This window comes from Meriones unguiculatus, chromosome 7, assembly GCF_030254825.1.
Source record: "Meriones unguiculatus strain TT.TT164.6M chromosome 7, Bangor_MerUng_6.1, whole genome shotgun sequence".
Lineage (NCBI taxonomy): Eukaryota > Metazoa > Chordata > Mammalia > Rodentia > Muridae > Meriones > Meriones unguiculatus.
Genome location: NC_083355.1, coordinates 36546112 through 36571858, shown reverse-complemented (window position 1 = coordinate 36571858; position 25747 = coordinate 36546112). Strand labels below are relative to the sequence as shown.

At 41.4% G+C, this 25747-nt stretch overlaps 1 protein-coding gene across 2 annotated transcripts; it reads left to right on the top strand.

Annotated features, from left to right (window-relative positions):
* Positions 1–2500: 2500 nt before the first annotated feature.
* On the top strand, positions 2501–25006 carry Ddx52 (DExD-box helicase 52). 2 transcript variants are annotated; one of them, XM_021641476.2, is made up of 15 exons: positions 2501–2634; positions 3603–3801; positions 8040–8179; positions 9725–9910; positions 11700–11843; positions 12693–12804; positions 14914–14986; positions 15788–15991; positions 17072–17162; positions 18901–19023; positions 19116–19266; positions 19751–19826; positions 21458–21529; positions 23415–23501; positions 24570–25006. In XM_021641476.2, the coding sequence occupies exons 1-15, from the start codon at positions 2548–2550 to the stop codon at positions 24625–24627; spliced, it is 1803 nt and encodes a 600-aa protein (XP_021497151.1). In that variant the 5' UTR covers positions 2501–2547; the 3' UTR covers positions 24628–25006. The 2 variants fall into 2 exon arrangements, with proteins under 2 accessions (XP_021497151.1, XP_060243113.1); XM_060387130.1 differs by lacking the exon at positions 2501–2634 and adding an exon at positions 2641–2959.
* Positions 25007–25747: the final 741 nt, after the last annotated feature.

Sequence of the window (25747 nt, the reverse complement as noted above, 5' to 3'; positions counted from 1 at the left end):
ATCCGCATGCATGTTTGCACACACCCACACAAACCTGGACATACAGCACATAGACACACCAGATCACACACAGAACATAACATACACACGTGTGCACACACACACACACTCAAAGAATTATTGGCCACTTAATGTGAAACAAATGTCATGCTCAGCAAATACATTAAGAAGAGGCATGACGGATTGCCTCAGCCTCAGAAACTTCAAGGACTGTGGACCAATGTGGAGCTTTAAGCGCAATGCAGTAAACAGAGAACTAAAATAGAAGAACATGGGCCAGACGCGGTGGGGCGCACTTTTTGATCCCAGCACTTGGGAGGCAGAGGCAGGTGGACCTCTGTAAGATTCAGACTGAGTTCCAGGCCTTTAAAGTAAAGAATGTATACATACATACATATATATATATATATATATATATATATACACAACTTCAAGGAACAATACAACTCTATTATCTGAAAGGAGAAGGGGAGCATGCTGGGTCATTGGTGTAATGTTAACTCCTAGTAAGGACGGCCATCCATGGGGCTTTCCTCTCCTCTCTCTCAGCCCCTGGGAGGTTAACTCTGTAGTGAGCCGTCAACATCAGGTGGCTATAACTGCAGGGGAGAGACCATAACCACTGTATTTTACCTAGATAAAATTTGGCCCTGGCTGAGCCAAATACTGCAAACTTCTTCACAACCTTATCTGGTCTTTTGCATGGATTCCCAGGATCAAAGTCAGCTCTTCAGGTTTGCAAGGTTAGTGTCTTTACCTGTTGAGCCATCTCCCCAGTCCTACTTTTAGGGGGAGTAAATATATTCAAAGCAGCAAGCTATCCCCGCTGTAAGTTTTAAGAAGAAATCAGTGAAGAGATTTCCATGCCCATCTCTTGCTCACTCCATATTGGCTCTACTTGAGTGTGAAGGTCTCAATACAACCATTTTTTCTCTCTCCTCCCTACATCATACATAGATATACATCAATGATACAGATGTGTGAGGTGTGAGTCTATGCACTGTACGATATATATGTCTCCTGATTTGTTTCTCCAGCGTTCACCGTCACTCCTGAACCTCAGACTCTTAGGTCCAAGTAACTAGTTGGATGTCTTCACTTACTCAACTAGCGTTTCTCATGTCTACAGAACATACCAACTCCATGTGCTATGCCTCACTCCCACTAGAAGGTCGTTCTTCCTTTATCCCTAGTTCTGTAGATGCCATGTAGCATTCAGTTACCTTTGATTCAATTTCCTCACCCCACAAAATCCATCGGGTACATTAAACCCTATCCCCAAACTATATCCCAACCTATTCATACTTGCATAGACATCAACCCAGACAAAAGCAACATCATTTCTACTTTACTCTCCATTTCCACTCTTATTTGTTCTATGTCCCTTCTCCAAATAACTAGAATTCATACATACACATACAGTAGACTTTCATGCATTCATCAAACATTTATCGAGAGCATACAGAATAAGAGAGAGATACATATATATACATATCAGTATATATATACATATCTATATAGTCTATGGTATATACTATATCTATATAGTATCTATAGATATCTATATCAGTATCTATATATAGATATATCTCTATATATAGTATCTATATATAGATCTACATATAGTATATATGTTGCTTTACTGATATATACACATATATAGTCTCTCTCTCTATATATATATACACTATGATCTATGTTGCTTTACTGATATATGTCAGTAAAGCAACATAGATCTTCACGTTCACAGACTTACATTCCGAAGAGAAGCAATATAAAAGTAAAAACGTTGAGTAATTCAAACCGCAATGAGGGTGCAACTAAAAATCATATGTGATAAACTAAGATCATTGCCCCTTCCATAAATATTTTTTGTTTTGCAGCATGTTTGCGTTAAAATCCAAATACCTCACCACGCCCTTGTTACAGTTTTGAGATCTTGTTTGTTTGCCCCTTCAAGCTTATCTGTAAGCTTAGCTTTGACCACTCCAACCTTTTTTCCTTTCTTCCCTCTTTCCTCCCTCCCTTTCTTTCTTTTCTCTTTCCTTCTTTCTTTGGCACTGGAAAGCAACTCAGATGATGGCTTCTGTTCTAACAATGTCTCAAACCCTTTTTCTTCTTCAGATGGGTTTTCCTCTGGAATGATGTTCCCATGTCTTGGAAAAGTGGCCTTTTCTCAGTTCAAATATTTGTTTGAACTTGACCGATCTAACTAAAAGTACTCTTTTCTATAGCCATCACATCTTTGAATTTGTTTTACAGCACTTTTCGTTTTTCTAAGTTCAGTAACTCTGGTCCGCTAGATTGTAACGTAAAGTGTAGAATCTTGGCTTGTTGCTCATCAAACTATCCCTGAAAGTCTAGAACACTCCCTAGCACAAGAAGGGTCTATTTCGCGAACGAATTCCCAACTCAAACGTCCCCACGCTTGTCACAGCCAGGCTCCGCCTCCTAGAGCTACTTCCGCCTGCCGCCTGTCCGGAAGCAGTCGCGGAGAGGAAGTTGTAGACTCAGGCGCTGTGAGGCTACGGGGCATTCTGGGTAAAGATGGATTCCTATGATCTGTTTCGCCGGCTCGGTGCCGGCGCCAAGTTCGACGTGAAGCGGTTCTCGGCAGATGCTGCTCGATTCCAGGTACTTACTGTACGCGGGGAGCCGAGTACCCGAGAAGAGGCGGGATCTGGAGAGTGAGACCGCTGCCAGCCGGAGAGCGGGGCCGCTGGATCCTTCGAGGCCCGGCTCCGACCCCCCGGACATTTCCCTCCTTTGGGATTCAGCTTGACCCCACACCTCCCCCAGACTTCTGAATGGCTGTTTTCTGAGTCCTGGTAGACTCGATTGAGCCTGGCACGGACATGTTTGTTTCCCGGCTTCCTTTCCGAGGCCCCTTCTCGGAAACTAGAGGAAAGGAATGTTGAAAACGAACGGAGGAAACACGCTTCCACCGTAACCTACCCAGGTTTGACTAAGTGTGCAGATAGTTGTATTGTACTGGAAGACTTTTTTACCCCATCATTCCAAACAGTGGCATTTGGCATTTTAAGTAACCAACCAGAAGAGTGTTGAAATGCGGGGAGGATTTATTTTTTTAGAAGTAGTGAGCTTGAAGGGAAGTCAGTTGGGCTCTTTTGTGGAACATTTTGAACATAAACCTTACCGTAAGAGAACAGAGCCTTTGTGGAGGGCGGTGTCTGTATGTCTTCGCCCTGGCTGCAGTGCTGTGGTTACATTTGAACCTAGGACTTGCGTCTTGGTTAAGTTACTTGCTGATGTCTGAACTTTTTTTTCTTCTGTCTCACTGCTCAACCTTGTAGGTTGGTGTGAGGATGAAGTAATTTAATGTCTAATAAACATTTTGACACGTAGTAAGTGTATATAAATATTCATTGCTGTCATTGTTGTTATTGTTAGGAGGCCAGAGAGGGTCTTTTGTTCGTTTTGGTTCCATTTGCCTAAACACACTACTCAGCTCAACAGATTCTTGGTTGAAAGGGTTAAAGAGATGAATTACTGAACCCATGTTCTCCATACTGCTAGTCGTGTTTGGATGAAAACAGCACTGTCCTGGCAGTAGATTTCATTTAAAACTTTTGGGGTTTTAGGTAGGAAAAAGGAAATACGGTTCTGAATCTTTGGAGGTGCTGAAGGGACTAGACGTCTTTGGAAACAAGAAGTCTGTCTCAGATGAGAGTGGAGCATTACAAATACACCAAGAGCTCCAAAATGAGGAGAAAACAGAAGGGGGCCTGTTGGAAATGCCTAAGGAGCCCAAGAAGAAAAAGAGAAAGAAGATGATTGCAGGTTAGTGTTGGCTTTCTGTTTTCTTTTCTTTTCTTTTCTTTTCTTTTTTTTTTTTCAGTTGCAAAATAGTTCAAGCTGCTAAGTCAGACAGCACATACTGTTTGAATTATATTGAGGTCCTAGCCATCAAGTGCCTCCATGATACCCCTGCGTAGCCTTTTGGTCTGGTGCTGCTGTTTCTGTGGAATAACAGTCCCACACTGGAGGCGCTCTGTGAAAGGGTGCGCACACTTCCTTTGAATGGGCACCACAAACTTGACCTCTCACACCCCTGTCAGTACTGGATTCTTTATTTGAGACAGGGTTCCCAAGTGCTGGGGTTGGAGGCCTGGGAGATGGCACAGCAGATACAGGTATTGCCGCAGAAGCCTGGAGACTTAAGTTTGATCCCCAGAACCCACATGAAGGTGAAAGGATAGAAACGGCTGTATAGCTGGGCAGTGGTGGCACACGCCTTATCTCTGAGTTTGAGGCCAGCCTGGCAGCAAGGGCTATACAGAGAAACCCTATCTCAAAGAACCAAAATGCAGATGTATGTACGTATATACATACATACATACATAGAAACCCTGTCTTGCAAAACCAAAATACATACATACATACTACATATATATATATATATAAACCAAAATACATATATAATACATATGAAAGAAAAGAAAAAAGAATTGATCCCGCAGTATTTTCCTTTGACATCTGCACACATGCTGAGGCACAACCCCCCTGTAGGTGCTAGTTTTTGGCTCTTCTTCATGTGGGGTTTCTTAATGCCTCTACCTCCCCTCCAAACCCTCGACCCTCGACTCTAGGTAGGAGAGAAAGATTAGAAGGGAAAGGGGCATAGGTCTCTTTAGCTATTTCCGGCTTGTTAGGGTCATTAGCTTCTTTTGGGGCAATACCATTCTCATAGTCAGGATATCCAGCAGTCTAGTTAACGAGCAAATGAAGCAGCAACCTTTTTCTTTCACCATCTGTGCCCTCGAATTGCCCTCAAAGCCCTCTCTCCCTCTCCATCTGTCTTGTCCAAGCCCCCACTCCTCTCTGCTAGCAAAGATCACTTCCCTGTCTGAGCTGCTTGAGGCTGTTATCAGCTGGCATAGACCATGTCCCTCTCCGAGTCCCAGAAGGCTGTTCCTAGCTGTAGATAAACTAAGGTGATCCTACACTTGGGATTAAGATAAAAACATTCATATAACATAACTGAGTTTTTAAAGGAAAACTTCCACTGCACCACCCTACCCCCAATAATAATATATTAAACCAGTTGCTGGGATTACAGACATGAGCCACTACATCTGCCCTACTGCTATTATTGATGCTAATTTCTTTTGCCAGTGTAGTTCATGAAACTTTTAATTTATGATGATGATGATGTTGAGACAAGTCTGTATCCTCTGTTACCCTTTAACGTCCTATGAGTGCTGGGATTAAAGGCTCAAGCCACTACATCCAGCTTTGAACATCTCTTTATATGCTTTATGAATGGATATAAAAAGATGTTCAAAGCCAGATGTAGTGGCGTGAGAATTACTTCTTCCTTTTCATAGTTTTCCCTTTCTTCCTCTCCTGTATAGGAAAGGCTCTGTAGGAGTGTTTCTGTGTTGTCTATTAAGTTTCCTAACCATTTACCCTTTTTAAGAAGTAAATAAAAATTATACCATTATGATGAGTAAATTTATTTCCCAATCTTTATTTCCTGTTCCTTAGTTCTATTATATTTTTCTAAAGATACTGTATTCACATTGATGTATGCCTTTCTTCAAAAAAAAGATGGCTATACATATTTTCATATGCTTATATTTTTTATAAATGTAAATTCTGTTATGAACATTTCCTCCCCTCTCTGTTCCCACTTCCTCCCCTTTTTTGAGGCGGTCTTTTTCTATGTAGTTCTGGCTGGCGTGGAGCTGGCTATATAGACCAGGATGGCCTTGAATTTAGGGTAATCCTTTACCACTGCCTTCCCTTTTTTAAACAAAGTAAAACAAGGTATCTTGGAATTGTTCGGAATCAATAGAACGTTCACTGACTCTTTAACACAGCATAGTGTATCATTGTGTTCCACAATTGATTTAAGTTGTGTGGTTTTGTTTTGTTTTGTTTATATTAGCTTAGTATGGTGGCACATGCATATAAACCCGGCACTTGGGAAGACAGAGGCAGGTGGATCTCTGTGAGTTCGAGGCCAGCCTGGGCAGCCAAGGCTACACAGAAAAACCGTGTCTCAAAAAAAAACAAAAGAAAAAAAAGTTATATTTATCCATTTGTGTGTGTGTATGCTTGTGTGCGCCTGTACGTGTCTCTGTGTATGTGTTCAGACAATGTCACACATGTGTAGGTGAGAGCACGTCCTGCAGGAGTCTGTTCTCTCCTTTTATTCTGTGCATTCTGGGCATCGGTCTCGTTGTCGGGCTTGAGGTTTAGCACCTTTGCCTGCTGAGCCATCTAGACAACCTTTAAGATTGATTTTACAGCTGGGCATGGTGGCGCACGCCTTTTATCTCAGCGTAAAGGTAGGCAGAGGCAGGTAGATCTCTATGAATTTGAGGCCAGCCTGGTCTACCAAGCAAGTACAGGACAGCCAGGGCTCCACAGAGAAACCTTGTCTCAAAAAACCAAAAATTAAGAAAGAAAGAGAAAGAGGAAAGAAAGAAAGAAAGAAAGAAAGAAAGAAAGAAAGAAAGAAAGAAAGAAAGAAAGACAGAAAGAAACAAAGAAACAAAGAAACAAAGAAACAAAGAAAGAGAAAGAAAGAAAGAGAGAGAGAGAGAAAAGATTGAATAGGATTGATGAGGTGACACATACCTTTAATCCCAGTGTGTGGGAGGCAGAGGCAGGCAGATCTTTGAATTCTTGTCTATATAGCAAGTCCTGGGTCAGCCTGGACAACATAGTGACACCTTATCTTGAGAGAGAACTCCCCTATAGTTTTTGCTTTTCAGTAGTGTCTCACTGTGTAGCCTTGTAGGCCTGAACGCTGAAATCCTCCTGTCTCTATCTCCCTGGTGCTAGGATTATAGGCATGTAGAATTAGACACAACTCAAATATAACTTCTATCGTGAACTTATTTCCTACTTTTTATTCAAGATTATCTTTGGACTCTGTTCTATTTCACAGGTTTATAATCCTGGGTTCTCAAAGCAGTATCATTTGTTTTAATTTTTGTGGCCTTGTATCTAAAAACTAAACAGAAAACAGATCATTGGCAAGGCATATTATCACACACATGTATAGTGTACTAGGGACCACCTAGGACCATACACAGCTAAATAAGTACTCTATTGCTGAGGTACATCCAACCCCCGATATATACTTTAAAACATAGGCAGTTTTATTGCCTATCAGCTATGTCTCGGTGAAGTTAAATATTCCATAGAGGGGCTGGAGAGATGGCTTCGCAGTTGAAAGCACTGGCTGCTCTTTCAGAAGACTCAGGTTCAATTCCCAGCACCCACTTGGCACCTCATACTGCCTGTAACTCCAGCTCCAGAGGATGAGATACCCCCTTTTGGCTTGTCTGGTTGCCTAGCGTTACACACACGGTACACAGAGAAAACACACATACATTTTTAAAAAACAATTAGAAACCCAGGCATAGTGGTACTCGCCTATGGTCTCATCACTTAGGAGGTGGAGGCAGAAAGATCTGTAGTTCAAGGCCAGACAGGGCTGCATGAGACTGTAAAAAAAAATATGAAATAGTCCTTAAAGATCTTTGCTCACTACTCAGAATCTTTGTTTAGGTTATTCTCACATATTCTACCACACAAACATTAAAGTCGGCTAATCTAGTCACTTAGACAGTTGTATCTGCCTTTATTTGAGTCGTTGTTGTTTCTGGATGTGGGCAGAATTGCTGTCTTCCAGTACTGGATGGCCCTAAGCATTGTAGTTTCACTGCGATTGCCCATGAACTCTCTCTCCCATCATAATACTTTCTAACTTGATCTTTGATGCAAGCTGGCTGCCGTGGTGCTCGTGTACTTTTCAGTTCATCTCCTGTTTGACACATACAGTTGTGTGATGTTCGCAACTGAAACAGCCAACAAAGGGAAGAGAGTGAGCGTCAGAGCTCTGACTGCACCACCATCACAATACGCCCATTTCCAGCCTTCTATTCACTGATACCTTTCTTCCGCAGTTGGAGCTGCTCGTGCTTTTCCTGGCTTACTGTGAAGTGTCGCTAGTTCGACACACCTAATAACACTGTTACACTTGGTATCTTTTGATTTTTAAGATACAGAAATTCCTGCTCAAGAAGATTTTGACACTACCATACAGTGGACGTCCTCTGTGGAAGCAAAGATTCAAGATACAAAAGCCAAAGATGAAAAGAAACTAACCTCAGGAAAGTTGGAACACCTCAGAAAGGAAAAGGTTTGAAAAATACCTCATCTCCCAAGAGTGGACATAGTTTCCCTGAACTTCTGTTAATGGATTTATCTTGTTAAGATGGAAGAGTAACTACATTTGTGCAGGCTTTACTTTGATGAAGACTGATAGTAGCCATCTATGCTGGAAGTATTTGGTTACAATTGGAGATCAGACGTTCTGGTTTCGGTTGTTTATAGATACGTGGTGTGTATATTAAACAATTCTTGACCTTCTCAAGTTTCAAGAGTAATAGTATGCTTAGAATTAAAATTTTCAGGTTTCTTGGTGTGGAGAGAAGGAGTTAAGAGTACTGGCTACTCTTACAGAGGACCCGGGTTCAGTTCCCACACCTACAAGGCAGCTCAAAACCATCTGTAACTCCAGTTTTAGGAGAATCTGACACCTTGTTCTGACCTCTCTAGGCATCAGGTACAGATACAGTGCTCATATATACATACAGGCAAAAACACTCATGTACATAAAATAAATTACTTTCTAATTCAAATTTCTTAACTCCTTTTGATAAATTAAAATTTTGATCCTTTTTCTCTTCAGTGTTGAACTTACTGGTTTAAAAGTATTTTCTCTGGCGGGGATTTCAAGGTTAGAATTTTTGTTGTTTGTTTGAGACAGGATTTCATGTGGCCTACATGGATCTCCTGATTCTCCTGCCTCTAGCTCCAACTGTCAGGATTACATATATATGCCACTGCACCTATGGAGGGTTAAAGTTCTTAAGTAAGGTACTTCGTGGTAAGGGTATGGGACATGAAAGAACAATGGATCCATTGTTCCCTATACCCTTGTCACTCTGTTGTTGGAGATTATAGTGTTTCCTTCAGGGACCATTGTGCTATGTTTCAGTGACCTAGACGCCAAAATGACTGTAGGCTGGAAGATGAACAAGTTGTCAGTCAGTAACACTAAACTCCACTCTACTCTTGGCACTCAGTTTTAAGAAGTACACAGCCTCATTGGCTTGTTTTTACTTTTAAGTACTAAAAAGCACTGGCCTTCGTATACCAGATTGAAAACATAATTTTAGTGCTTGCCTCCTAGAAGTTTCTATAAAGTTACTTAAGTCAGAAGTGTGATGGAAGCACATTACAGTGCATAACACATTTCTGACTTTGACTTGAAAGCACAGACAGGTGGGTCCCGTCATTTGTGAGGGGCTTCTGGCTGTGAATATCATGAAAAGTACTTGGTGTCTGTGCAGATTGGGGGCTTGAATTTAAGCAGAAAGTTTCATGTGTTGCTGTAGCTTATGCCAAAACTGTTACTGCTGTTTGATACAAAATTAAGGTTATATTTTGATTATAGCATACTATGTATCAACTCTTTTTAAGAATTACATAGGTACAATACCTTAGAAGAGTTGATACATAGTATGCTGTAACCAAAATATAACCTTAACTTTGTATCAATATACAAAGATCTATTGAGTAGATTCAATAATCTACCCTTTTTTCCTATTGTTCCTATATTATTTCTATGAAGATTGTTATTTGGCCATATCCATGTTGGCTCCTTTGTTTCAATTTATAGATCAACTTCTTTCGGAACAAACACAAGATACATGTCCAAGGAACTGATCTTCCTGACCCAATTGCTACATTTCAACAACTTGATAAAGAATATAAAATCAGTTCTCGATTGCTCCAGAACATTCTAGACGCAGGCTTCCAAGCACCCACGCCAATTCAGATGCAAGCCATTCCAGTTATGCTGCATGTGAGTGTGAAGATCTAGGATGCGGTAACGGTCCCCTGTGTCCTCATTCTCTTCCGGCCCCTTGAAGTCCTTTCCACCCTCAGTCCCCTGCTAAATTCTTTATTTGCTGCGAAGGTCAAGTGCTTGAGCCCCCGTAAAACCTGTTCAACACAAGTAGATGTCATCATCTCCTTCATCAGTACTGTGTGTGTGTGTTGACATAGCCTTGAATCCATGATCCTACTGCCTTAGCCAGAGAGTGCTCAGACTTGGGGGAGTGTACCACTGTGCCTGATTTTCATGAAGCATTTAAACTTTCTGAGCATGGCGACTGTGTTTTTTCATTCTTAGTTTGTAATGCCCAGAAGTTTCATCTTAAATTCAAATGCTTTTTAAAGTTCTTATACGTAATCCAGCTTAGCTCCCCTTACCCCCAATACTCTTTATTATTGAAATATCTTTCATATACAATAAAGCCCGTAGACTTTAGGCACAGTTTAGTCTAAGCAGTATGTAACCTCTGTAATGTTACTGTTCTCCAATGGAGCTGTACATTTCAGAAAATCCTGTTGTGTTCATTCATTCCTCACTCTACCCCACCCAGAAAAAAAAGTACTATTCCGATTGCCATATTGTGTTTTACCTCTAGGAATTCAGGTAGGACTGTCACTAATCTTCTTTTACTTAATGTTTTTGAAGCTTATAACACATCTACTAAGTAGCATTCTGTTGTATGAACATATTAACAATGTGTTTATCAAATCACTAATACAAGTGTAAATTAGCTGAAATCTTTGTAAACTTAAATTTTTCTGAGGACTTAAAACAGATAACAATAGTACAGCCAGGTGGCGGTGGTTCACACCTTTAATCCCAGCACTCAGGAGGCACAGGGAGATGGGATCTCTGAGCTCGAGGACAGCCTGGTCTACAAAGTGAGTTCCAGGATAGTCAGGGCTACACAGAAAAACCCTGCAGTGAAAAATAAATAAGTCAGTAAATAAATAAATGTGAAAGTTCATACCCCCTCTTGCTCTTTTTCTCTCTTTCTTCTTCCTCTTTCTCTCTCTCCTTCCCTCTCACCATTTACAAAATTATCAGCTTGGCCTTCAATTAAGGTAGATGAAAGGTATGCATTACCTCTTCACCCCATTATATTAGTTCTTTGTTTTGTGTACTGAAATGAGAATATATTCATATATTTGAATGATATTAATGACTCATATATATTGAATTTGTACTTAATTTCCTCTTGGGTTATTTCTACCATTGTTTCAGCTTTAAAATCTTTAGAAATTATAGCGACCTCCTTGAAGATTATTGCCTATAAATATTCTTGTCACCTAAGTCATTACTACTTTTTAATTCTAACCTTCACTCATCATGTTATTTAATAAAATCTTCCCAAGGGAATTGAACGGTACAGCACAGATCCTGGGATAAAAGGTCGATAGTGTTATGTGCTTTAGTAACAGAGTTTAATGGAAAAGAAAACCTGAAGTAAGAGTTCTGATTGTCTTTGGGGTTTAGTTGTCCGTGGTGCTTAACGTGTAAATGTACATCAGTAGCGGCGCTCAGAAACAGTTCGGCAGCAGTGGAGAGGGGGAGGTGTTAGGGAAAAAAGATGAGGCGTAATAGAAGTGGGTAGGTGTGAGCAGTTGAGTTGACTTCCTTCAGTTTTAAGCGGGTGGGTATGGGTTGGGTTTATTTCGTTCAGTTCTGTTTGTTGTTTTCATGGCTGCTCACATTGTCTAACCAGGCTCTGAAAACTTGTTGAACTTGTCCTGTTCTTTGTGTGATCTGTTGTTAGGGTCGGGAACTTCTGGCTTCTGCTCCTACCGGATCCGGGAAGACTTTGGCTTTTAGCATTCCCATTTTAATGCATCTGAAACAACCCACAAATAAAGGCTTTAGAGCCCTGGTTATATCCCCCACTCGAGAACTTGCCAGCCAGGTATGACTTGAAAATCTTTAGAAATTATGGCGACCTCCTTGAAGATTATTGCCTATAAATATTCTTGTCACCTAAGTCATTACTACTTTTTAATTCTAACCTTCACTCATCATGTTATTTAATAAAATCTTCCCAAGGGAATTGAGTTTTGAGAGAATGTTGGTGTTTGCTTTGATATCATTCTTGCTTAAGTTGGTAAACCTCTCAAAAGAATGTCTTTTGTCACGGTCTGGTGCCCTGTACAGAGTATTCTTTATTACAGCTTGTGGGCTGCTCTTTTAAATTCTATAATATTCTATAATTTTCTGAAATGTGATTTTGGCAGTTACGCTTCTTTGTAAAGGCTCCAAGATCTTTCATTTAGAAAAATGAAATATTGCTGGGCATGGTGACTCACACCTGTAATTCCATAAGACCCTGTTTCCTATTTCAAAAAAACAAAACAAAACAAAACAGCTGACTGGTGGCGAGTGGCTTTAGTCCCAGCACTCTAGAGGTAAAGGATCTAGAGGATCTCTGAGCTTTTGGCCAGTCAGGGCTATGGAGTGAGACCTTGTCTGAAAACAGAAAAGGAAAAGAAACTGCCTCAGTTTCTGAGAAAGTAGAAACTCTTCATTGAGGAGTTCTACCATCCGAGTGTATAGAGTAAGGCACATGCAGTGCCGTCAGAAAAGCTGCAGAAGAAGGAAGGGGTTTGCTCTTGTTTCATGGACAAGGTTAGGATCTTGAGGAAACTCAACTGCAGGTTTCGTCTGTGTGTTGATAATGGAGATAGTAAAGGCATAGAAGAAGCTGTGCACTCGGCCCTAGTGTTCTAACAACTCTAGTTCTCTCACCTTTTTGTTTTAGATTCATAGAGAATTAATTAAAATATCTGAGGGTACAGGATTCAGGATACATATGATCCACAAAGCTGCAATAGCAGCTAAGAAGTTTGGACCTAAATCATCTAAGAAGTTTGGTAAGAACTTTCTGTTTAGTATATGTAAGAGATTTGGAAATAATAAATGTCCTAATTGCTGTTTAAGAGTTGTTACAGAGAGTTGTGTGTGTGTGTGTGTGTGTGTGTCTGTCTAAATTTTTTTTAAGTCAGGATTTCATGTAAGCCATGCTGGCTTCAAATCTGTAGTTGAGAACAACCTTGAACTTCTGACCCTCCTGCTTCAACTTCCTAAGTGCTGGGATCACAGATATTCACCATCACACCCCACTTACGTGGTGCTGGAAATCAAAACCAGCTCTTTGTGCATGGTAGGCAAATACTGTACCAACTGAGGCACATTCTAAGCCCCTAATTAGTTATTGAGACAGGGTTTATCTGTGTAGTCCTTACTGTCCAGGAACTTGTTTCGTAGACCAGGTTGGCCTGAAACCCAAGAGATGCTCTGCCTCCTGTGCTGGGATTAAAGGCGTGCACCATTGTGCTCTGCTTTAAGTAGTTATTTTTGAAGGAGTTAAACAGATTTCCCTCAGGGCCGGTATCCCAGATCACCAGTCACTGCAGGGATATTTGACAGTAAGTGTATAAGCTTAGATTTTTTTAAACAGCTATTTTATTAAAGGTTCTTAAGCGTCTTTACCTCCCTTCCAGCCCCCCTCCCCACCCCCTTAGGTAGGATATTAGTAGGGAAAGGAGCTGTAGACCTCTTTCTTTACTTGCTGCTGATTAGGCTTTATGGGTCCTTAAAGGATTACCAAAGTCATTAGGATACCAGCAGTCTAATCAAACAGCAAAGCAGCAACTGCAACAATTGTCAGCAGCAGCAGCAGCTGAAGGATTCAGTAGAAACAGCTAGACTCCGCCCAAATGGCACAGGTCGCCAAAGTGAAGTAGCACAAGCAGGTCTCTGAAGCTTTTCTCTCCGAAGCAAAGGATGAAGCTGTTGCAAAGTGTAGAGATGCAAAAGCATTGTTTCCCTGTCTGTGTGTGGGCTTCTACATATCCCTTCTCAGAATCCCCACAAGTATGTTATAGCTCACAAAAACCACACCCCTCACATGAGGGAGGTTTCAGCTGACCAACATCACTCACCTTTTCAAAGGGCTATTTTTCTAAGGAGAAAAACATTCCCACATCTCATACTTGGGACCCAAAGAAAAAACAGTCACATGGCACAGCTGAGTTTCCAAAGAAACTTCCACTTCATATGTGGATATTTGTAGTTATTACAAATGGGTGTGGGAACCAAAAGCCCATTATAGATGGAGGCTAGAAAGACTGTTAAGTTCCTCAGTGCCCAAGACAGCTGTCTGCAGAAAATTGTGAGACTCAGTAAGTCAGCAGTACTAGAGTTGGGAAATGCTACCCCGTGTCTTTGATGTTGTTTTATTTTTTGTTTTTGTCTGTTGGAAACAGGGTTTCTCTGTGTAACAGCCCTGACTGTCCTAGACTTGATAGGCAGACTAGGCTGGCCTTGAATTCACAGAAATCCACTGCCTCCCGAGGGCTAGGATTAAAGGCGTGTGCCACCATGCTCAGCTCTGCCTTTGATTTTTACTCTGCAGTGAAATGCCTTCCAGAGAAGAATGCATTACATGTCTCCCCTTCTCCTACCCAGAGAATTTGCTCTTAACTTGAGCTCTGAGAGTTTATTTAAGATATTTCAAGCCAAGCCTGGTAGCATACCTGCACTGAGGCGAGATGATCAGAGGCTAGCCTGGGCTTAGGGTAGGATATAGTGTTGCCTCTTAGACGTTAAAGTGGCTGCTGCTATACTTCAGCCTAACATGTATAATAGCAGGCCTTGGCTTTGCTCCTGGGTGGGAAGGAGCACAGCAACTAAGCTGGCACTCAGGCATAAGATGATCATGAGCATGACAGAGTCTGTACTGCACAACAGGACTCTGTCTCAGGCAACGAAAAGGCCACAGAAACTGCTCACATGCTAAAGAGTAGAAATAGAGGTTCACACTGTGCTGGAAATGGGTTTGGGCTTACTAATAAGCATTTTTGTGTTAACTGCTCTTCCCTTCCCACTTGAAGTTATTAACTGAAATTCTGAAGGCATGATTCTGTACTCACAGGAATGCATCCTACTTTTGCAATTTCCATCCCTTGTTTTTCCTATAGATATTCTTGTGACTACTCCAAATCGACTGATCTACTTGTTAAAGCAGGATCCACCAGGGATAGACCTAACAAGGTACAACATTCTAGTGTCTTTCATTCACTCGATTACTGTGTTGGTTTTCTCATTACTGTGACTAATTGTTTGACAAACAGCAATTTCAGGAAAGAAGGGAGAAAAGAAGTAAGGGCTGCTGTTTGAAGGCATGTAGTTCATTGTGGCATGGGGCAGGAAGGTGAGGCCCCTGCTCTCCTTGCACCCACAGTTAGGAAGCAGGACAGTGATGACCATTGACTCGTAGCTTGCTTTCTCCTTTTGATTCAGTGCTGAACCTCAGCCAGTGGTGTGGTTTATAGAGTGGGTCTTCTAGCCTCAGTTAGCCTGGTCTAGATAATTCTTAGAAATGAGCCCAGAGGCTTAGATCTGGGATCTCTAATCCCGGATCCTGTCAGGTTACCAGTGTCATCCATCACAGTTGTTTTGTTCTCAGTTGCTTTTAATGTTGTCCTTTGGTGCACACTGTCTGCCAGCTTATCTCAGTGTTAAGCTGAGAATAATAGTTTGAATTAACCAGCAGAAAACTGGTTAGGAAGAAAATTACACACTTTGATAAACCTTTTCACATCTTTTAGCAAAGGCAAAGGGATCCTGAAAGAACCCCTGTTGTTGTTAATAAGCTTCTCTTTGAGGATTTAAAATAAGTGACTGAGTTACATTTATAATTTTTCTTGTGGTCTTTTTTTTTTTTTTTTTCTCATTTGATAAAGTAGATCAAAAGTGGCACCGTTAGGACTTTTGTTCATGTACTCTGACGGTTTGGTGCAGTGTCCCGGATCTTCCAGCTCAGTAACCACAGGTTGTTCTGCTATTTCTTAGTGTTGAGTGGCTGGTAGTTGATGAGTCGGACAAACTGTTTGAAGATGGAAAAACTGGGTTTAGAGAGCAGCTGGCCTCCATTTTCCTGGCCTGTACATCCCACAAAGTCCGAAGAGCAATGTTCAGCGCAACTTTTGCATATGATGTTGAGCAGTGGTGCAAGCTCAACCTGGACAATGTCATTACTGTGTCCATTGGAGCAAGGTAAACAGTTGTTCTTTCACATTGTCTCACTTACTTGCTGTCATAAAGTAAGGTTTTTGGGTTTTTGTTGTTTGTTTTGTTGTGACAACGAGACAGTTGTTTGGCATGACACCAACAAGTGAGAAAAGTTTCACTGATTAGAAATGTTGCTTTTTAAAGTCAAGATTAAGCTAGGAGTGGTGGTGCAAGCCTTTAATCCAGCATTTAGGGAGGCAGAGGCAGGCAGATCCCTCTGAGTTCAAGGCCAGCCTGGTCTACCCAGTGAGTTCAGGACAGCCAAGACTACATAAAGAAACTCTGTCTCAAAAAAAATAAAAAATAAAAAATAAAGTCAAGATTAAGGATTTTTCAGAATTATACAATGAAAAATTCTCCTGTTTGCATATTTACTCTTCCCATCATCATATTCATTCATTTATTCATTCACAAAATATGTCATAAGCTCTGTAGCCATACTTAGTTTATTTGATTGATTGTTTAAGTACGTGGTCCTACTCGTGTTACTTAGCCACATAGTAAGCAATTCTGGTACAAAAACATGGTAAGCACCAGGGATAGAGCTCAGTGATTGATAGAGCAGGTACTTGGCATGAGATCTCTGTCCTGTTCTCCAGCACTGGGGAAGGGTTGGAGGTGGAGAGGCATTCATGACAAATAAATACACAATCACCGTTTGTACAAAATGGTTCAAGGAAAAACATGGGTTGGCAAGATGGCTCAACTGTAAGGATGCTTTCCACCAAAGCTGCTGACCCGAGCTAGATCTCAGAACCCGTGTGTGGAAGGAAGGTTGGTTCTGTGTCACACCGCCGCTCACATGGAGGGCAGAGGGCACTTCTCAGGCGTTGACTCAGCCCCAGCTGACCAGTATGCACAGCAAGTGCCTTTACCCTCCATACCATACCTGGCCTGTTTGGCTTTTTGTTTGTTCTTGTTTTAGACAAAGCTTTACTACATGTCCCAGCAGACAAGCCTTCAACTCACAGAGCCCTGGGCCAGTCTGCTGGGTGCTGGGACTGCAGGTTCACACCAGCATCCCCAGCTAAAATTCGACTCTTAAAAGGTACATTTCCTTCCCAGGAATTCTGCAGTCGAGACTGTTGAACAGGAGCTTCTCTTTGTTGGTTCTGAGACTGGAAAACTTTTGGCCATGAGAGAACTTGTTAAAAAGGTATGTTGGACTGCATGCATTCTTGACTTTTGGTAAAGGTCATTCACAGTTTAGCATCATCCTCCATTATATTTAGTGTTGATTCAATCTTAGTGATTCAGTGAGTGGTGAGGACTTACTTGGTGATGCCTTAAAATAAATCTTTAAAAATTAAAAAAAAAAAAAAAACTACTAGTGGGCTCAGGTAAGGAGCAAAATAAACTATAAATAGTAGTTTATTCATATAGGGGAACACAAATATGGCAACTGCCTTTGTGATAAAGCAGTTAGTAAGGTTGGAAGATGGAAAAGAAAGGCACTTGTACATCCTTAGGGCCTGTTGAAGAGGCATTCTTTAGGAGCTAGGACTTGAGCTTCTGAGCTGGACGACCTAGAGATTCCTTCTGTACCATTCTGTGACCTTTGGGCAGCTTATTTCTCACACACCCCGAATCTTCAGTCCTCACTTTGCTAAAATAATGTTATATCTATTTTGAAGAACTGTTCTAGTGTTTAATATGTTATACATACTGCTTATTTTTTAATTAAATTTTTATATTTTTTACTATTAGTTTATTAACTTTGTATTACATATTACTTATAATAATAGTGTTTGTCTGAGTATGTTTAGTAGTATTCCTGTTTCGGTTTATTTTTATTGAGTTAGGATTTTACTCCGTAGCTCAGGCTAGCCTTGATATTAGAATCCTCCTGCCTCAGCCCTCTGAGTGCTACTATGCACACCCACATTTTATTGATACTCTTAAGGGTGTCGTTTTACCCCTAGGAAACTTAAGGATTTTGTGGGCATTCATATGGTGAAAATAGATCAGAGATTTTTAGCCATGTATGATTGCTGTAAAAGTTTTTGTAAATAAGTATTTGCAGTTAAAAAGCTTCATTCTTTCATTAGACCCCAAAAGAGTATATTAAACCAAAGCAAAGAAGGAAGACTCCCTGAAAGGGACATTTGGAAATATGGGTTATGGTGCGGGGGATGACAGCAAATTTAAAAATAGTGTGTTGAGGGTTTTTAGAAATAAAGATACAGGGAAATTCTAAAGTTAGAGTAAGCAACGAATTAGAGGCATGATGTCTACATTATGAGCAGAATCAAAGTTCTGGGGCTAAGAGGTAGTGGTTTTAGCATGGCTATCCATTATTGTAGGAAGGCAAGTTTATTGGAATTAGTAAGTACAGTCCAAGGACAATAAAAAGAACCCATTGTAGAGGATGGATGGTAAGGAAGATGAAGGCAGGTTTAAACACTGGCAATGAAAGTGCATGTTTTAGAATTTCAATTGCTATGATAAAACACTGTGATTTAAAAAGGGGGGGTCCCCACTTGGAGAGGAAGAGCTTATTTCAGCTTACAGTTGCCCATCAGAGTCCATCACTGAGGGTCGTCAGACATCTAGAGGCAGGAATTGATATAGAAGTAATGGGGTGATGGCTGCTTAATGGCTTGCGCTCCACTAACTTGTTGGGCCTACTTTCTTATAGCACCTGCCTAGAGATGGCACCACCCACAGTGGGCGGGCCCATCAGGCCCTCATTAAGAAACTGCATACAGACTTGTTTACAGGCAAATCTTATGGAGGCACTCTTTCAGCTGAGAGTCCCCCTTCCCAGCTGACTCTGCTTTTATGTCAGGTTGGCATAAAACTTGCCAGGACAGTGCACTAAATTGAATGGGTTATTTGTGAATTGGTTATATTCTCTCTTACAAGATGTGCTAATTTTTGCTTCTTTCTCCTAGGGTTTCAGTCCACCTGTTCTTGTTTTTGTTCAGTCAATTGAAAGGGCTAAAGAACTTTTTCATGAGCTCATATATGAAGGTATTAATGTGGACGTCATTCATGCAGAAAGAACACAGCAGCAGGTAGAAAGGCAACCGTACTACAGACAACTTGCGCTGCCTGTTTTCTGTTCTAGAATGGTACTAAAGCACTTAATGTGTCTTCTTTTCACCAGCGAGATAACACAGTCCACAGCTTCAGAGCTGGAAAAATCTGGGTTCTTATTTGTACAGCCTTGCTTGCAAGAGGGATTGACTTTAAAGGCGTAAACCTGGTCATCAATTATGATTTCCCAACCAGCTCAGTGGAATACATCCATAGGATAGGTGAGCCTGTGTTTTCATGCCCCGTTGCCCTACTTATCTACCTCAGCACCCCTAGTGTTCCCTTTAGATACCCTCACTCTTCGGTTTTTGGTCCCTGAAAATCCAGGGACTTTTTTTTTTCATGGGTGAGATGTGTATTTTCTTATTTAATAATGCATCTGAGCATGCCCATGGTGTGGGGGTTGGAGGAAAATGATGGGTGTTTGTTAGTCCTCTATTTTCCACTGTGTGAGCTTCTAAGGATTCCCTCGTCTCCACTTCCCATCTTAGTAACAAAGCGACACAGAAATACTTCCTGCTTCTGGCTTTTACATGGATTCTGGGATTTGAACTTATATCCTTGTGTTTGTACAGCCCGTGACTTACCCACTGAGCCATCTCTTTAACCCACAGTGACCTTTATGTGAACCTTGAGCTTTTCCTTCCTTTTTTTTTCTTTTTTTTAAAAACAAAAAAACCCTTTTCATGGTCTGGTTTCTCCTAGGTCGAACTGGAAGAGCAGGGAATAGGGGAAAGGCTGTTACATTTTTTACTGAAGATGATAAACCCTTACTAAGAAGGTAAATTAGGGGCTGGAATCTAGCTCAGTTGGTAGTGCTCTTGTCTGGCATGTTGGATTCCCCTAAATTTGATTGCAGCATCACTCCTACCACCCCACCATCCAAAAAATGTAAGAAGCATTTAAGTTAGGAAACATAACTTAGTATTTTAGTTGCAGTTGACAAAATTGCTTCATTATTTTTTGTATGTGTATTTTATTAGTAGGTATTACAAACGACTGCGTACCAAACTCTGTAAATACATTATTAGTTACCTAACTTTTGGCCATGGGTGTGGTGCTTGCTGCCTTTAATCCCAGTGCTCAGGAGGCAGAGCCATGTAGATGGCTGCATGTTTGAGGGGCTGTAGTAAAACCCCGTCTCAAGAGTCGGGAAAGATCCAGGGGTGAGGCTTTTGCCCTTCCTCTGTTAGAACTTGGAAGTGTTGACAGTGGAATATTCAGTTATAGGTTTTCAGAGTAACAACTCACCTGGAGGTCTGAGTAGCATGGGCTGTCCTCAGCCTTAGAGCCTGAGCCTCCCAAATCCTGGCGTGACAGGAGTTGCCCACCACACTTGGCTTTTCTATTAAAGTTTTGAGTTATCAGATACTACAGAGGGCTTTTCAGTCCAGTCAGCACTCTCTTTTACCATGGTGTATCCTTCCTGTTACTTTGGGGCCAGATGGAGTTTTATGTTTAATCCCAGACTCACTTGCCACAGAGGAAAAGTATTTTAGTGACACATTTTATTTTTAGTCAGTTGTAGCCCTTTGAAGTATGTGTATTACATACTTTTAGACTCTCAAGTCTTAATTTAGCTGATCATTATAGACTTTTATGCAGATTTTTGTTTTGGAGCCAGGGTTTCACTCTGAAGCCTGAAACTCCCAGTATACCTGCCTCAGTCTCCTGAGGGGTAGTGTTGCAGGCTGGTGCCACTGCCCCCGCTGTGAAGGGGCAGGGCTCTCTGCATTCTGGCTGCCTGCAGTGATTTTTGGTTGAAGGATAACTGACGACACCTCACATTTCAAGCAAATGACATGTAGTTAGAGCAGAGGGGCTTGTCCTGTGGTCCATTTTATTAGTTCTGATGATGAGTTGATGTATACCTTCAAAGTCTCTGATCTGTCTCCCTTTGTCTTACTTTCAGCAGACTTTCATATGTCCACATGTAGGGGTGTATTGCAAGCAACTTGATGGATCTAAGGTCTTAATAACTGCCAGGATATTCTGATGACCTCAACATCAGTTAGCTAAGACCATCAGTTTTCCATCTGTATCATGGGGATTGCAGGTTTTTCCACATTAAGTCACTGCAAGGAGTGAGTAGTTATTATATATACAAATCTTGCCGTGCCGGCCTTTAGTGAGCGCTGTCACTGAGTGAATTCAGGCTTACCTTTAGTTTCATTTAGGATTTCAAATAGCTGCATCTAATAGTTACGTGTGAGTGTATTGATTTCAGTCCAGTGAATGCTGCTCTCAGGCGGCCAGGACGGTTGCATTTGACAGTGATTGCTACTCTCTGAAAGGACTGTGTGCAATGCTTTTGTGTAGTTTTCCTCTCATGTTGTAGAGAGGGTTTTGTACATGACTAGTTTTGTACATTGTTTAATGAGACCTGTTCCTGTTTATGGGTGCCTTTTTCAGTGTTGCCAATGTTATCCAGCAGGCTGGTTGTCCTGTGCCTGAATACATAAAAGGTTTCCAGAAACTACTAAGGTACGCATTTAAACTTACTTGGAGCTTTTTCTTTGGGTCTTTACACATATATTCTTGCTCTTCGTTTATTTTGTTTCTTCCCCCTTGCCATTATTTAGTTTGTAGTTTAAGTTATGTATTCCAGGATGCTGTGTTGCTGAATTTTACATGTGTTTGTTTGTTTAGTTGTTTGGTTGTTTGATGAGTTGGTTGGTTTTGGTTTGTTTTGAGACAGGATCTCACTAATGTAGTCCTGGCTGCCCTGGAACTCAATACGTAGACCAGGCTGGCCTCAAATTCACAGAGACCTGCCTGCTTCGTCTCTGGGATGCTGGATTAAAGGCATGTGCTGCTGTGCCTGACCAATTGTATATATTTTTAATCTTGCATACAGATGGTCCTTGACTTAAGACAGGCTTAAAGTCCACTAAACGCATTGTACCTTCAAAGTAGTATTATAAATGGTCCTGGCAGTATGGTGTCACACACCTTTAGTCCAACACTTGGTTTTAGTCCCAGCACTGAAGAGGCAGAGGCAGGAGTGAGTTCCAGGACAGTCAAGGCTACACAGAGAACCCCTGTGTGTGTGTGTGTGTGTGTGTGTGTGTGTGTGTGCGTGCGTGCGTGCGTGCGTGCGTGCGCGCGCGCGGGGGGGGGTATTTAAGTGCATCTAATCTACAAAAAGTGTAGTAGCCCAGTGTGCTGTAGACTGCTGAGTCAGGGTCTCACTCTGGACTCAGCCTGCTCTCAAACTCACTTGTAGCGCAGGCTGGCCTGAAACTGAGAGCAGTCTTCCTGCCTTCACTGTCCTAACTACTGAGATTACAGGCATGGGTCATCACCCCTTGCTAGAGTATCTGTCACCCTCATTGTTGAGTGACTCGCTTGGAGCTTTGGTTCCCTGCTGCCACCCAGTATCCCCTTTCTAAAGAATTTTGTGCCACCTGTTTCTTGCTGGGAGGGTCAAAAGTGCAGGAGTAGATTTCTGCTGAGCAGGAGTCACGCTGCACCATAACAGGAAAAGGCTGTGAGCATGCTGTGGTGTGGCTTCTCAACAGTGCCAGCCGGATGTGTTCCTTTACGGTGTTCTTGCCTATTGAGCTTTCCTCGTGTGTGGCTGAAGGACGCTTACTGCATTCCCAGACCTGTGCACTTGCCGCCTGTCTCCAGGAATTTCCCTCTTGTAGAACTGCCTCTGTGCACATCAAACACCAGCTCTTGTCTTCCCCTTTTCCTAGGTCCTGGCAACCACTATTTTGTTTCCTGTTTCTGGTTTTTACTGTCTGGGTGCCTCATATAAGTAGAATCACACAGTATTTGTCTTTTTGTAGTTTACTTATTTCACTTTGCAGTGTTTATTAGACTTTTCTTCCTCAAGCCCCTACATTTGACCTGCCCATCTGTCTGTCATTTAGGCTGCATCCACATTACATCTGCTGTGAGTGGTGCTGTTGTGAACACAGGTGGACACATGCATCTTTTGAAGACTGCTTTCATACACTCTGGATTTTATCGTCTTTTACATGCTGTAATCGCAACAGAGATGTGCTTTCAGAGCATTTTAAGTGAACACTTTGCTTTGGAATGTATTATTTCCTTGGCTACTTTTCATCTTTGAAATTGTGATTTCTTAAACATTATTCAGTGAGGGAAATACGCTTGGAATTATTGATAATGGTTAACTGTGTGGAATCATATTCTTCAATATGACTGACATAGCACATGAGGTTGTCCCAGAGTGTACTGAGGCTTAGCTGGTGTATTTTTAACGATTGATTTCTTGTGTCCTTATGAAACAGTTATAAGTGCTATCAGCTGATCTTGTCCTTGAAATGAGTAGTGTTAGCTGTAGCTTCTAAATGAGCTTGTGTTTAATTAATTTCCTCTCTTACTTTCTAACTTCCAGCAAACAAAAGAAAAAAATGATTAAGAAACCATTGGAAAGGGAGAGCATTAGTACAACTCCAAAATATTTCTTAGAGCAAGCCAAACAGTAAGTATATATATTTATGTAAGAAAACTACTGAATAATTAGAATAGGCATTCTTTTTCCTGAAGATACATTTTTAGAAGTAAAATGAATAGATAATCCTATAGCATATGATAATGTCTCGATAATCCTATAGCATATGATACTGTCCCTCAGCTCAATTGCCTCTTACTTGGGAATTTGCGTATGTCATCGTTGACATCTTGTGGTATCAGCCACACACCTACGGTGCTTTAGCTTTCTTTCTGTTTTCTTCTAATTTAAAAGGCTGTTCTTTTTAACATAAGAACAAGAGCCTTTGTGATCTTGTTCCCGCTCCTTCTCCATTACAGTACAGGTTGCTTTGGGGCTTATAAGTTTGTGTCTTCAGCTCAGCTTCCACATTAAATGTGGCACCTGATTTCCTCGTAGCCAACAGGCCCTCCTTCAGGCTCTACAGACCCAGCCAGTTGTGGTGTGGGGTGGATTTGGAGCCTAAAAATTGATTCTAATAGGAAATTTCTTGGGTAACTTTGGGCAAGTTGCTTGTCTTTCAAGTATTGTCCCCATTATGTAATGGAAATGCTTGTGTCTGAGGTACAGCCTCTGCCCTCAGTGTTAGTTGGTTAAAGAATTACATCAGCAAATATTCCGAAGAACTTCTTTCTGTAGTGGTATTGTTTATTGTCTCAAAGCTCTTTTTCCTGTATTAACACTGGGCTGTAGAATCTGTCATGGTTCATGTCTAACATTTATTACTAATGATGACCAGTAAGTTTTTGTTCATTCTGCCTCATTGTCTTCATTTGAAAATGCATATACAAACAACACTTTACAGCAGTGTCTTAGTAATTAACACAGGACCAACAGGTCAAAGCTGTATTTTCTTTTGTGTGCTATGTAGCAGTGTAGTTGTGATATTTTTCATATAGACGGTGATTTTTATGTTGGCCAGAGACCTAGTTAACCTCTTCCTTCCCAGTGCCTCATGTACTTTGCAATGTAGTAACTTTCAGCACATGGTCATTAAGCTTTGGTTATAGAAGTAAATGTATATAGAATTTCTGATTCAGTGTGTTTTCATTTTCATAGGAAAAAGATTGCTGGCCAAAACAGCAAGAAGAAAGAAACTCTTAAAGAGAAAAGTTAAAAATAGCTTCCTTAGAAGGCTGTATCCACAGTGTAATTATGAGCCCAGCATGAATTCTCATGGAATACTTACAACCATCTTTACCACATATTTAAATCAACAAGGACGTGAGAGAACCATATGGTCCTAATTTAGCGGTGCATCAAGCTTCACGCTGTAGGTGGAATGTATACAATGAAAGTAGCCTGCGTTGACACTTCTGCCTGAATCCAGAGGGATGCTTCTAATGGAAGAACAAGAGCCCATGTTAAACAACACCCGAGTGGGGTGAACTCGTAAGGATTTTGCCCTTCAAGTCTGAAGGAAAGTGTGATGCTTGCTGTGGAGCAGCATCTGGAAGGAGATTTTAAAATAAAACCTTGAGTTTGAAGGCACCATCCACACTTGTGTCATGGAGAGCGGAGTGTGTGGGATGCAGACAAGAGCAGCTACACAGGCTATCCACCAAGGAGACGCTCTTGCTACCGGTAGTGTTTCTTCTTAATGGCCTTTGTGGCATGAGCAGGTCCACATCTGTGGTTATCCAAGTTCCTGAGGATTGGACCTGCAGTCTGTTGAAATTTATACTGCTACTGCCCCGGGGAGGAAGCTCATACTTAGCTGTCACAGTGAGATTCTGTCACTGTAAGATTATCAGCCTCTCCCTTCCTGACTTCATCCTCCATCATTTAACCTTGTTCTTTCCCATCTCTTTCCACTCAAGATGATTTTGCTTGAAAGCTGATAACAGTGTTTTATCCTGATAAGGAAGAACATTCCTGTTACATGATACATCTGGCTTAATTTTCTCAGAGGCTTATCTTTGCGAAGGCCTGATGGCCTTCATCCACCCTCCGCCAAAGGAGTGTGACAGTGTGCAGACCAAGGCAATGTACAGTGTGCAGGTTTTGCCTAAACACTTGTTTTCTACAGTGGACTTTAAAAAAAAGGGGGGGCTTGGTCCAGTTGAAGCGCTTGGGACTGTGCTAGAGTGCCTAGAGTTGCATGGGATTCATGCTGCCATAGGACTGCGGTGCGGGTAACTGCCAGCACCTGCATCAACCCCCTTCCTTTTCTCTCAGCAGTTGACGCTTCATCCTAAAATCAGCACAGGAGACCTTTTTAATGTGTTTGTTTTGAG

Coding starts and splice junctions, on each gene's coding strand:
- Ddx52 (XM_021641476.2), top strand. CDS start 2,548: ATGGATTCCTATGATCTGTTTCGCCGGCTCGGTGCCGGCGCCAAGTTC. Junction 9,911..11,699: donor CCATTCCAGTTATGCTGCAT/GTGAGTGTGAAG, acceptor ATCTGTTGTTAG/GGTCGGGAACTTCTGGCTTC. Junction 19,024..19,115: donor CAGAAAGAACACAGCAGCAG/GTAGAAAGGCAA, acceptor TCTTTTCACCAG/CGAGATAACACAGTCCACAG.